This window comes from Mangifera indica, chromosome 5, assembly GCF_011075055.1.
Source record: "Mangifera indica cultivar Alphonso chromosome 5, CATAS_Mindica_2.1, whole genome shotgun sequence".
Classification (NCBI taxonomy): domain Eukaryota; kingdom Viridiplantae; phylum Streptophyta; class Magnoliopsida; order Sapindales; family Anacardiaceae; genus Mangifera; species Mangifera indica.
This window is the reverse complement of record NC_058141.1, coordinates 20,988,282-21,000,988: the sequence shown is the minus strand read 5'-3', so window position 1 is coordinate 21,000,988 and position 12,707 is coordinate 20,988,282. Positions and strand designations below refer to the sequence as shown.

The 12,707-nt window shown below is 35.0% G+C and overlaps 3 protein-coding genes across 9 annotated transcripts; 1 reads left to right on the top strand and 2 right to left on the bottom strand.

The window, feature by feature from the left end:
* Window positions 1-136: 136 nt before the first annotated feature.
* LOC123217303 (protein PIN-LIKES 1-like) lies at window positions 137-2,615 on the bottom strand. Of its 5 annotated transcripts, XM_044638245.1 has the most exons (8): window positions 2,072-2,615; window positions 1,891-1,950; window positions 1,643-1,759; window positions 924-1,091; window positions 776-848; window positions 665-701; window positions 471-594; window positions 137-332 (listed from the first exon to the last, which is right to left on the bottom strand). In XM_044638245.1, exons 4-8 carry the CDS (start codon window positions 1,050-1,052, stop codon window positions 282-284), a joined length of 414 nt encoding a protein of 137 aa, XP_044494180.1. In that variant the 5' UTR covers window positions 1,053-1,091; window positions 1,643-1,759; window positions 1,891-1,950; window positions 2,072-2,615; the 3' UTR covers window positions 137-281. The 5 variants fall into 5 exon arrangements, with proteins under 5 accessions (XP_044494180.1, XP_044494179.1, XP_044494182.1 ...); XM_044638244.1 differs by having other exon boundaries at window positions 924-1,759; XM_044638247.1 differs by lacking the exon at window positions 776-848 and having other exon boundaries at window positions 426-594; window positions 924-1,759.
* Window positions 2,616-3,517: 902 nt separating this feature from the next.
* LOC123215678 (sister chromatid cohesion protein DCC1) lies at window positions 3,518-5,604 on the bottom strand. Of its 3 annotated transcripts, none has more exons than XM_044635878.1 (4): window positions 5,534-5,604; window positions 4,923-5,118; window positions 3,904-4,833; window positions 3,518-3,810 (listed from the first exon to the last, which is right to left on the bottom strand). In XM_044635878.1, the coding sequence occupies exons 2-4, from the start codon at window positions 5,090-5,092 to the stop codon at window positions 3,708-3,710; spliced, it is 1,203 nt and encodes a 400-aa protein (XP_044491813.1). In that variant the 5' UTR covers window positions 5,093-5,118; window positions 5,534-5,604; the 3' UTR covers window positions 3,518-3,707. The 3 variants fall into 3 exon arrangements, with proteins under 3 accessions (XP_044491813.1, XP_044491812.1, XP_044491814.1); XM_044635877.1 differs by having other exon boundaries at window positions 5,463-5,585; XM_044635879.1 differs by having other exon boundaries at window positions 4,923-5,184; window positions 5,534-5,553.
* Window positions 5,605-7,291: 1,687 nt separating this feature from the next.
* On the top strand, window positions 7,292-10,395 carry LOC123215428 (very-long-chain aldehyde decarbonylase CER1-like). The gene is made up of 9 exons (XM_044635509.1): window positions 7,292-7,430; window positions 7,615-7,838; window positions 7,928-8,160; window positions 8,263-8,482; window positions 8,753-9,131; window positions 9,228-9,335; window positions 9,414-9,713; window positions 9,789-9,962; window positions 10,051-10,395. The coding sequence occupies exons 1-9, from the start codon at window positions 7,371-7,373 to the stop codon at window positions 10,237-10,239; spliced, it is 1,887 nt and encodes a 628-aa protein (XP_044491444.1). The 5' UTR covers window positions 7,292-7,370; the 3' UTR covers window positions 10,240-10,395.
* Window positions 10,396-12,707: the final 2,312 nt, after the last annotated feature.

Here is a 12,707-nt window from a genome sequence, read left to right as displayed (position 1 = left end):
TTCACATCCATTAGTTCATTTAGAGTGCTTGAAGTAGTACAGAAATTTTAATTAAGATGTGGAGGAGAATAATTTGATTAATTTATTATAGGAATAGTTTTGGAATAAAATATAATATTTATAAATTGATTTTTGTAGAGAAATGAAATAATTATATAACAATCAAGTTACTAGTGAGTAGTCTTACTGATTAGATGAGTAATCATCTATGTAACAAGAAACCATTACATGAAGAGGGCTGACCAAAGGGTAAGTAAGAAAGAAAGAATGCTGCCACAGCATCACCACTGAACATTCACTCTGGCTAGTCTGGACCAACTGCGTAATAGTACCTGCCAAAATTAATCTAATTAATTGAATCCACTTAAACATTGCATTGCATCTACGGTACCTATGCTATGTTCATCGCAGGTGGAACTGCATACTGAAGCATCAAACTGAACTCAGACAATGAATTTGATTCCACAAACCCAAAATGTCTTGCAGCTTTTACCACACCAATCCCCAGTGGTGGCATTATTATGTATTTCACTGTTAATATTCCTATTATCACTGATGCTCCAACTCCTCCTCCTCCTCCTCCTCCTTTCAGACCTGAATAACAAAACCCCAATTCAATATTTTTACTTAACATCATTCTAATCATTTACACAAATTTAAGTACCTTTCAGAAGGTTTGCTCCAATTATTAGGGTTATACCCTGTAGAGATTATTCCCAAGTTAATTGATAATTTAAAACATTAATGAACTCAAAGTGTGTATTAAGATTTATACCCCAGCAAATCTGTACTAGTATAAATGAGAGTGCTATCACCCAAGAAGTACAGTTGCACTTGGAATTCACAGGCTTCAAGAGAATTCATTGTTCAGGATTAAAACATTTATATGGAAACTAGAAATGAAATAAAACATTAACTCTAACCTTTTCCCTTTCAATTTCAGAGTAGTCCCCTGAGCTTGGAAGTAGCACTTGAGTAAAATTCTCTAAGGTTTCTCCAGGACTTTTTATACTAGTTGAGTGGCTGGTCTCATTTTTGGCATATGCCCGCATAATAATATAAATGTAAGTCCAAAGATAGACAGCTAGTATCTGTGTTATCAAATATTCATAATAAAAAAGAGCTTAAATGAATCTCTGCTTTTGAGACAACAGTAATACTTACTAAACTATACATGATCTGAAATCGCATTGGTTGATTAATGTCAGTTTCTATTTGAGAAGACAGAGAGCAACACCTTATGATTCATAGTATACTTATTTAGTACTTTTTGGAAGACTTAGTTTCAGAATCAGAATCATCAAAAATAAAATACCACCATAGAAAGGGAGGCATAAGCTTTGGCATATGTAGAGCAGGTGGATGAATCTCCAAATGGACTGTTTTGTTCGTCACATAGTGCTGGGAGTATGATTAGAAATAAGCCTCCAATATTACTTGTGCACATCAATGAAAAAAAAAAAAAAGAAAGAAATTTTGAGAGTAGCAACTTCTGATCATACATTAAATGATACAACCATGCTTCATTTTATGTATGATTCTCGCAACTATAGGAGTGTGTGCACTGCTAACTCTCTGTGTGTGTGTGTGTGAATCTATATATATGCACAGAAAGCATCATGGAGGAGTGTGTAAACTGCACCTGCTGAACAGCAAGAGATGACAAGTCCTCTAAGGGGTTCTAGTGATTTTCACGACTAACCATCCAAGTGCAGAACCAAAAATGAATGTGAGAATGACATTGACTGGCATGAACCACCTACACAATTAACAATTATTTATCAAGTAATTTAGCTTAGGTAATGTTTGTTTTTGTCACTTACTAAACAATCACAATTCTCCCCAAGTTAAAAGATGATTGATATGAACAGAGATCAGAAATGGACTCACAATGTAATCAAACTTTGAAGAGTAATTGTATCAGCCAGGTAGCTACTTACGATTGCAGGACTAAATAAAAAAAATACCAACTGTAAAAATACAAGTAAGATGAAACTTCTTTTTTGTCTTTTTTATTTCTATAGATTCAGCTGAAAACAAAAAATTGAGGTAAAAGCATTAGATAACTTACATTATTTAAATGGTGCCTAGCATTTGGTCCCAGCAGATCTATACGATCTAATGCAAGTAATAAACCAAGAGCAGTAATCAAGATTACTTTGAGAACTGGCAACAATGCAACCATGAACAGATCAAAGAAATTCATTGCAGATTTTCTTTACAAAACCAGTAACAAATTTTATTCAAGTTTATGCAGGATTTTTACACACACACACATATATGTATAAGTATCTTGTTAAGGCAACATGGACATGGTAATAGATATAGGCTGAGACTGATGTTGAAGATTGAAGATTGTTATTTTAGTTCTGGTATCTTAGCTTGTTAATCAGGAAGAAGGAGAAAGATTAGTTCTGGTATCTTAGCTTGTTAATCAGGAAGAAGGAGAAAGACATGGAATGGAGCAGTAGGTTCAATTCAAGGTACATAGGAGCACTACTCTACTCATCACAATTAGCTCAAGCGTTTCTCAAAAAATCAAAGAAAGATGAAGGAACGGAAACATTTATAATCAGGTCCATGAGTCACTTATAACCGTTAATACTGCAGGCATGAAATTAAATTTGTGATGCTGTTTTTCCTTCACCTGCCATTCTTTTCTTTTACATATTCGGCAACCTCTATTCCTTATCTGCAATTCAGAGTCAAATTCTCTCCAATAATTATTCTATTCATGGACCACTGCCAGCTCATTATATATAATATAGAAATGGTTGAGATCCTATAGACCCAAAAAAACAAGTTTAAGTTATGCGGCCAAATAAAACAGAGCCCTAGCAATTTGGCAGAATTGCAGATGACATGAAGAGGAAGACTAAACCCAATCAAAACTCACCAATTGGGGAAACTGTGACAATATCAGTAAGCAAACCCAATAATCTGTAGAAGAGAACACTGAAAAATGAAAGCCGGTGGCTCAAAGTGAATAGGTTGGGTCATATACAAACAAAACATTATATGTGTTTAACTACTCCAAATCCCAAATTCCCAACCCGAGATCACTGAATAGGGGCCAGATTGAAGCAAAAACCACTATATCCTATAAATAATGTTTTGCTGATGGAATCAATTTCCAGGAACAGTGAATGAAAATGGATGGTTGGGGAAGGAATCGATTCGCCTTCATTGCATCAGACAATAACAACCCTAAACTCTAAAATCCTACAACAATTCCCCACTGTCAATTTCCGGAAACATGTTGAATGCACAGTTGCCTGCATCTTTCACGTCCGTAAGGTTTATGGGGGAAGAGCATTCTTTTTAATCAAGTAACCTACAGTTCTCAGAATTGATCAAAGTTGATCCATGCATTCTCTCAAATCATTTTCTCTGAGGACTAGTCAAATTATTACCAATTAATTACTCCTCTAAGATCATTTGATTCTTTTGGGACAGAAATAGGGACTTTTAACATTTGAAATAAAATCTAGCATTTGAAGGTGTGAAACAGGAAATATTAAGATGATAAAACATATTTGTAGATAAGTTGTGATTGAAGTTACCTATACACAAAAAGGATCTAAAATGAAAATAAATAACATATAACTTCAGTTTACATCTCTAACACAATCCCTCATTAGTTCCTCCACTTCAACACAATAAGGACACAAAAAATGACCCCTTGTTATGTCAAAGAACATTTTAAACTATCTTGCACTGAAAACAGGTTCAGCATCAAGGACTGGTTGCGTTCTTCGTGTGTATTTTAGAAGCATGCCTTCCAAAGAAATACCCGGAACATTTAGATCCCTAGTAAATCAGTTCAGCAAGAGAGGTTAGAGTATATCCATTTTAGATCAAGGATTCCATAAAAGAGGAAAAGAGAAGCAAGATGAGCAAAACCTGATGTATGGCAGTAAATCCCTCTGCTCCCATTTTGGTCGCTCTTTAAAGAGTATGGAGAAGCGCTCTGCAGGAGTGGAAGGCAAAGATGAAACGCTAAAGGCATGAACCCATGATTCAACTCCAAGCTTCTCTGTCAAAACTTCACCTTCCAACATCTCAAAATCTGCATGCATCCCCTTTGGAACCTTCAGCTTCCACTCTTCCATAAAATTATCCATTTTTCTTTTGCCTTCAACCAAGATTTCTCTAGCAAAATGTACACATACTCGCCTTTCATCCAACCTCCACAAACTTTTTCTAACTGAACCCTCCTCCACCTTACTGCCAAAAACATGCAAACAGTGTTGTGAAAGTTTGAGTGGAAAGCCATCTGACACCAGCGTGCTTACAACTTCATCTTCATTCAGTGCATCCAATGACCAGTCATTCAAAACAGAATTGTGCAAAAGCATAATCAAAATTGTGCCCATGTATTTCTCATCAACAAGTCTCCAGTAACCGTCAATCTCTACTGCTGAAAAAGCCTGTAATCCACTCCGTAATTCATTTTCACTAGCCTGAACCTTGTCAACCAGATCATCCCACCTATACATTCTTTTTGTAATACTTCTATCCATCTCCTCCAAACCCTCAAATTCCAATTCCTCCCTTGAGCTGTAAGGACTCTCTAACAGAAGTAATTTAAGTTTGTCAAGTCTGGGAGCAACCTCAACAAGCTCCATATTTCCAGGTGCAACTTTGATAACAGCTACAATAGATTTGTGATTATCTTTCATGTTACAATCTTCTGAATTTTCATACAATGTCAAATTATCCACTGGGGGTATGAGGAACACAGAATTAGAAGTTCCAACAAACTTGATGGAGTAAGTTTTTGACTGAGTGCAAAGAACTGCATCTTCACTTTGTTCTCCTCTCAAACTCACCCTAGGATAAAGATTAAAAATGAGTAAAAACAGTAGAAAAGCGAAGAAATGAATGAAATTGTAAAATGTCAATTTGCAGTTGTTGCTCACCTTTGGTGAAAGAAATCTGGGAGGAGTTTTTCATCAACCTCAAGGAGGATTAGATCATCATGTGGACCAAAGTTAGTATCATATGCAATAGAAATCGATAAACTGGGATGGAGATTCAACACCACTTCAGCACCTCTGCAACCTGAATGTGGTCGTTCCATGATTTGCATGCAATAACCAATAACTACTCCAACTTCTACAAGAAAATTATGAATGTCCAGAATGACACATCAAAGTTCCTTGTGTACCAAACTGATACTCTCTTTTTTCAGGTTGCATCAAAATAAAGTACAATTAAACAAAATTCTGTAGTTAAGGTTTAATCAAAAATAGCATCAAAAACTAACCAATCAACAATCTGACCATAAAAACTTACTAAAAGAGACAGAGAGAGATTGTTACTAGCCACATTAAAAATCCCTAAACCAATTGAATGAAACAATTCACCCTCTCTCCGTAACCCTAGTTGTTCAAATAACGAAAATGTGAAACAACTACTACAAGAGCTAAAAAGGTATAAATATATCAGAAACTCCTTACCACTGTCTATTATTCCTTTTTTAATTTCTCGCATATATACAAATTGAGAAAGCCAGAAAATCAAGACGAACCTGAAATCCGCGCCTCAGCTGAGAGTCTGAGAACGCCGATGGACAGTATGGCGCCTTTTGTTGTGTGTGTTTCCCGCCTATATTACAATCTTGGGCTCTGGGCCAAATTAATTTGGGCCCATCCAACACAACCTTTCACGTATATCATCTGAATTAGAGGCGGATTCAGGCCCATTAGTTCAAATTCAGTAGACAGCTTGGGTCATTCAAAGTCAAAGTTCAAGTTAATGGACTCGCTATGGCCCAAAAAACTGTTCGTTTGAGCAAATGTTAACAAAATAATATTGTTTTGCTTGACAACTTTGGTTGGGTCAATATGATGATATTCAAAACAGATTTTGTTTTACAATGTGTAAACAATACAAAAAGGTGTTATTATATTGTTTGTTTGTTTGTTTGTTGTGTTGTATAAGTGGAATAAAAACAAGGTCAAGTTTATTAATTTCAAGATAGTAAATGCAATAATACCAAGTTTATACAAGTTGAACATGATTTGTCATATCAAACTCAATTTTATATAATTGTAGAGTTTTTCTAAAAGACCCAAGGTGGAACATAGTTAAACTTTAATACAAAGTAAGTAACACACACAGGTAATCTAAATCTGATACAATTATATACTCTACTCAATTGACGAAATTAGAACTAAAATATATATATTATTATAAACAGCCCAACAGATATTGTTCACTTTGGGCTTCAAGCCCACATTGTTTTGTTCTTAAAACGCGTCTCTTGGGTAAAGGGCTTTTGGCCCCTGTTTATATACAAGTTCAGTAGATTGCACCCTATCGCGAATCGTGCTGATAACGTGTTATAAACAGTCCAACAGATATTGTCCGCTTTGGGCTTCAAGCCCGCACGGTTTTGTTCCTAAAATGTGTCTCTTGGGTAAAGGGCTTCTGACCCCTATTTATATACAAACTCAGTAGACTGTACGGGAGCGAAGTGAGACTTCAGGTCATAACATATATATTATTATTATTATTATTATTATTATAGGTTGATGATTCATGGTAATATGTGCATGTGATCGAACTGTCAATCCGGTCCGGGCCCAGGAAATTAAATCCTAGGTACGTTTGCCAGCATATTTATTACCTTATGCCAAACCATAGCGTTGCGCTGAAGCTTTTTAGGTTGTAGTTGGCAGCTAAGCAGCTGCTGCCGGCACGTTGTTTCATTTCAGCCGCCCAATTCCTATGTCTCTGTTCTGTACGCAATGAAAGTTAGTTAAGTCTTTTTAATTTATTTTATATTGTTTAATTTTTAATTTAATTTAATTTATACCTCTTTAATAGAAATTAAGAGTGGATAATTAATAATTGGTGAAGAAAGCCGAATTTCTAAGTTAAAGAGTGAGTGAGTCTTTTTGGATGGAAAATACTCATTTTCGTTCTGAATGAATTATTAATATATTGTTCTGTTCTGTTCTGTTCTGTTCTGTTCTTCATAGTCAGTCAGTCATTTTCTTCATCTTCCCCTTAATAATGTTGGCAAGTTGTATATGGATTATTAATATAATTAGGGTTGAACAAACAAACTCACATGCACGCATGCTGCATTTTCCTTGCAAAAAGCCTTTTTTTGCTGCATATATTATATTATATTATATTATATTTACACGAAAATGGGAGGGAATGGTGTTAATGAGACATTTATTATTTATTTAATGTGAATGGCAGTAGCTAGCATAAGTTAACATAAGCAAGGAAGTAAGAACAACAAATGTCTTACACGTATTATTGGTGGTTGTAGGTTTATTAAATGTGCATTCGCCTCAGGTTGATTATATATAGCATCTCAATACTCTCCTCCCTTCCCCATATACAACTTTATGGCTTCTAAACCGGGAATTCTCACTGACTGGCCATGGACGCCTCTTGGCAATTTTAAGGTCTCCTTCCATCTCATCTTCAACTTATTTCTTTATTGATTCTTCTCTCTTAATCTTACATAATATAACTAAGATAGGCATTGGTAATGGTATTCAATTATATATATGAAGTTGATGGATATGTAATTTGTGTGGTATGACACTGACTACTGTAGCTTAATGTGTATTGATTATGTGTTTGTAGTATGTAGTATTGGCTCCTTGGGTTCTTCAGAGCATCTATTCATACATGGTTAAGGATGAAAAGGAGAAAGATCTTTCCAACTTTCTGATACTTCCATTTTTGTTGTGGAGAGTTATTCACAATCAGATGTGGATTAGTCTTTCTCGTTACAGAACAGCCAAAGGAACAAATAGGATTGTTGACAAGGCCATTGAATTTGAACAAGTGGATAGAGAAAGAAATTGGTGAGTGAGAAGCTAAATGAATTATTAAATGCATATACATATGAATGAATGAATGAATGAATATTATATATGTGTTGGATTGCATGCAGGGACGACCAGATAATTTTCAATGGAATCCTATTCTACGTTTTCAGTAAGTTTGTTCCTGGAGGCTCTCACATGCCCATGTGGAGATTAGATGGTGTGATTATCACATTTCTACTACATGCTGGTCCGGTAGAGTTCCTTTACTATTGGCTTCATAGAGCACTGCACCATCATTACCTTTACTCTCGCTACCATTCTCATCACCATTCTTCCATAGTAACCGAGCCTATTACCTGTAATTACCCTCTTTTTCTCTTTTAAATCTTATTTGTATTGTAGTAAATATTATTATAAAAGCTAATACGTTTTATTTGATTTGTGGGAATAATAATGGCAGCTGTGATACATCCATTTGCTGAGCACATTGCATATTTCGCCCTCTTTTCGATACCCATGTTCACGGTAATGCTCACCAGAACTGCTTCCGTCGTAGCCATAACTTCCTACATCATCTATATCGACTTAATGAACAACTTGGGCCATTGTAATTTTGAGGTCATCCCTAAATGGCTTTTCTCCATTTTCCCTCCTCTCAAGTACTTGATGTATACTCCTTCGTATGTCTCTCTTTCCCTCTCTCTCTCTCTTCATACATACATGCATGCAATTAATAGTTTTCAGGTTGGCTTGCATTAGTTAGGTGCCCAGTTAGGTGGGCACCGTCGACAGCCTCTTTCTGGGATACAGACTAACATTCATTCAGTCTTTGTACTTTATAATTTATTAAACTTGACCCTAATTCTGACACTTGTTGGTTTGAATGAATTATGTCCCCTTCTTCTTCCTAATTTTGTTATTGACTTGGTTTTAATGAATTATTGTTACAGGTTCCACTCACTTCATCATACACAATTCCGAACAAATTATTCATTATTCATGCCAGTGTATGATTTAATGTATGGCACCATGGATAAATCTTCAGATATATTATATGAAACTTCACTCAAGAGAGGGGAAGAATCACCGGACGTAGTGCATCTTACACACTTAACCACACCTGAATCCATATACCATCTACGACTTGGATTTGCTTCCTTTGCAGCTACCCCACATTCATCATCAAAATGGTATATTTGGTTAATGTGGCCGATTACTTTATGGTCCATGTTGATAACTTGGATTTATGGTCGTACTTTTGTGGTTGAACGGAATCGATTTAATAACTTAAAGTTGCAAACCTGGGCTATACCCAAGTATAACATTCAGGTAAGAAAGAATCATCATCAAACAACACTCTAATTTGTTTCTTTTTAACTTTCAGTTGTAGTTTATTAAATTTTCATTGACCATATCGGGTTGCAGTACTTGTTGCAATGGCAAAAGGAATCAATTAATAGTTTGATTGAAGCAGCCATAGAAGCTGCAGAGCAAAAAGGCGCTAAAGTAATAAGTTTAGGATTGTTGAATCAAGTGAGTATATTAATTATATAAAGAAAAAAAAGTTGAATTACAAGTATACATTGTTGTTTAATAAATAAATATTTGCAGGGGGAAGAGCTAAACAGGTATGGTGAGATTTATGTAGAAAGGCATCGGAATTTGAAGATAAAAGTGGTGGATGGAAGTACTTTAGCAGTAGCTGTTGTGGTAAACAGCATACCAAAAGAAACAACCCAAGTGATCCTTAGAGGAAATCTTACCAAGGTTGCTTATGCTGTTGCCTTTGCTCTTTGTCAAAGGGGCATCAAAGTTGTAACATTACATGAGTCTGAGTATCAGAAACTTAAGAAATCATTTGCCGGCAAGTTTGAGAATAATTTGGTCATTTCAAATACTTATTCTCAAAAGGTATATATGCATACATTTGTGCTTGTGAATTATATCTCTTAACCACCTAATCAGTAAATCAATTTGTATGTGTAGATATGGTTAGCTGGAGAGGGATTGGGTGAGGAAGAACAGTTGAAAGCAACAAAAGGATCATTATTCATTCCTTTTTCACAATTTCCACTCAAAAAGTTACGAAAAGATTGTTTCTACCACTTAACACCAGCAATGTTCACTCCTATGACTCTAGAAAACGTGGACTCTTGTGAGGTTTGTGATTAAAATTAATTTTATTTTAGTTCATTAATTATAATAATAAGTAACTAATATTCCAAAAATTAAAATTGAAATAAATCAGAATTGGCTTCCAAGAAGGGTGATGAGTGCGTGGCGCATTGGTGGAATAATTCATGGGTTAGAAGGATGGGAGGAAGAAGAATGTGGTTACAAAATCTCCAACATTGACAAAGTTTGGGAAGCAAGTCTTCGACATGGTTTTCAACCTCTTACCATCCCTTCAAATAAATCCTATTGCCAGCTTCATTAGATTTTGCTAGCTGCTTCCTTTGTTTTATTTGCAGACTCTCTACTATCTTATCATAGATCATGTTACTTATTTAGTCAAACGCTAAATGTATCCATTTGCAGTTGATCCTTTGCTTTTACTAGTTATTATAATATGTAAAATAAATTCAATCCTTAATTATCGTCTGGATGGAATTATATAATTTTTTTTAATATGTTGTTCTATTAGAATCATAAACTATTAATATAATATAACCAAGAATCAAGAAAAAAATGGCTAATTAAACGCAATATCCTCCTTCCTTGTCAATATATTAAGCGAACTGTTTATACATGTCTAATTTTATCCCGATGAGATTTGACTAAAAGCGAGATTAGGGTCCTATGAACAAGAAAGTGGGTGTGGGCTAGTAAGGAGTGTGGACCAAAACTCTTAAAGTTTGTATTATTGAAATGATAGCAGCAATCAATCATGGCCTTGGATGGACGCCACCGCTAGTAAGACGAAAGTATGACACCATTGGATGTACACAGACAGTATGAGCCAACAAGTTAATTATCAAATGTGACATATCGTACGACAAGTTGCTGAGTGGGCTGAATTTTGTTTCTTTTCATTTGATATGGGTCCAGTGGAGTTTCTTTAATTATTTCCTCTATGCTTCTCCATCTTTCCTCCTACCTCTCCCTAGTACGACTCCTGCTTCTATCTCTCTCTCTTCTTACCTACTTTTTTAGAACTTATTAGTTATCATTCATAAAACCACTTTAATTTATATATATATATATATATATATATATATATATATATATATAACATCAGTCCGTACCAATTACAGTATCATGTGCAAGCAAGGGTTTGGTTTGCAATTACTGCACTTGAATTGAATTTGGCTTTGCGATTTGATTTGATTTGATTTGATTTGATTTGATTTGCAGAAAGCAAATACCAGAACAGAACAATAGATAACCAATTAATGCCTTCACATCCCTTGTCCATATTTCTTTTTTCGTTTTGTTGTATGTTGTTATAATTATTAATGTTGATTTGATGAGACATCGGCACCTGTTAAATTACATGGGCACTGGTTAAATTCCTCTCCTCTCTTATACTAAAAAATGACTGATTAGTTTGCATAACAGAAGTAGACAAGTAGAAGAAATATTTATTTCCCTCCTATGGAAATAGACATGTACCAAATCAAAATTACGATGGTCAAAAGTTGGGATGCCATCAAAGCCCCACTCACCTAATTCCAAATTCATCTGGTCCCTCACTTGTTTCTCAGACATGTGGTGGATGGTGGCAGCTTGGCAGTGGGTACAGTGGTTAACATCATGCCAAACCCAAAGGAACAACCCAGCAAGTGTGTCTACTTTTGAGGCAAATGTATCATCAGCTCTCTGTGACATGGGCAGGCATCCAAGTATTATAATTATATATGGGCTTCGCTTCACTGCTTACCTGGGCTTGGGCTTACGCCTTGCATCGGCAACAACAAATCACGTCCCTAGTCTCAGAATCTTAAACTCAGGCTTAGGGCTGAGTCTCGTAATAATTTAGCCCTCTCCACAACAGGGTACATAATTTTCAGTAAGTTGCTGTGTACTAAATTGAAAAGAAACATTAACCCTAAACCCAAACATTCCTTTACTAACAGGCATCAAATAGATTAGTAATATAATTTTAATTATTTATTTTATCTATAATTTAAAATTATTTGATATGATATATTAATAAAAAAATATTTATACATAAAATAATATTATTATTATTTTATAATTCCCTTTAAGAAAATTTGGATATGATTACTTCTATCACATTACATCCTCTTTGTGAAATAAATTGATTTCTCTTCTTTTTTTCCCCCTCTTTTAGTCATACGAATTTGCAGGTTAACTGTACTTTTATTGGTAAATTAAGATAACACAAGTGGTTGGCGATTGGGTCGTGGGATAATAATAGATGGCTTAGAAGATGGGATATGAAGGAGTGTGGGCAGCCAATCAATGTGCAAACTTGACCATGCCAATTGCCAAGCTTCCCTTGCTTGACCCAAAATTCATAATAAATCATCTCATCATCAAGTTTCTAAGATGCACACACATTCATCTTATACTTTATATATAAGTTAATTATAAGCAAGCCCACATAAGAATGTGTTTATTGTTTATAAGTATGATGATAATCCCCAACTAAACTCTTACAATTTTATTTTGTGTTGGGTAGCTGCCCACCTGTTCTTCTCTTCATTGAAGATGTAGAATTTAACAAAGTGACGTACAAGTGTAAGCAACTTTCTAACCCATCTGTTTCTTAATTTTTACCAAAACAGAGTGCTGCCCACTGCTCTGCGAGATTAAGATACACCAAACTCCATCTAGCAATGCCTTAATTGACCACATAATCATATTTTATGATGAACGTTGAGTCTAGTAAAAAATTAATATAAACCCTTAATCAAATTTATATTGATAAACTATAAAAAA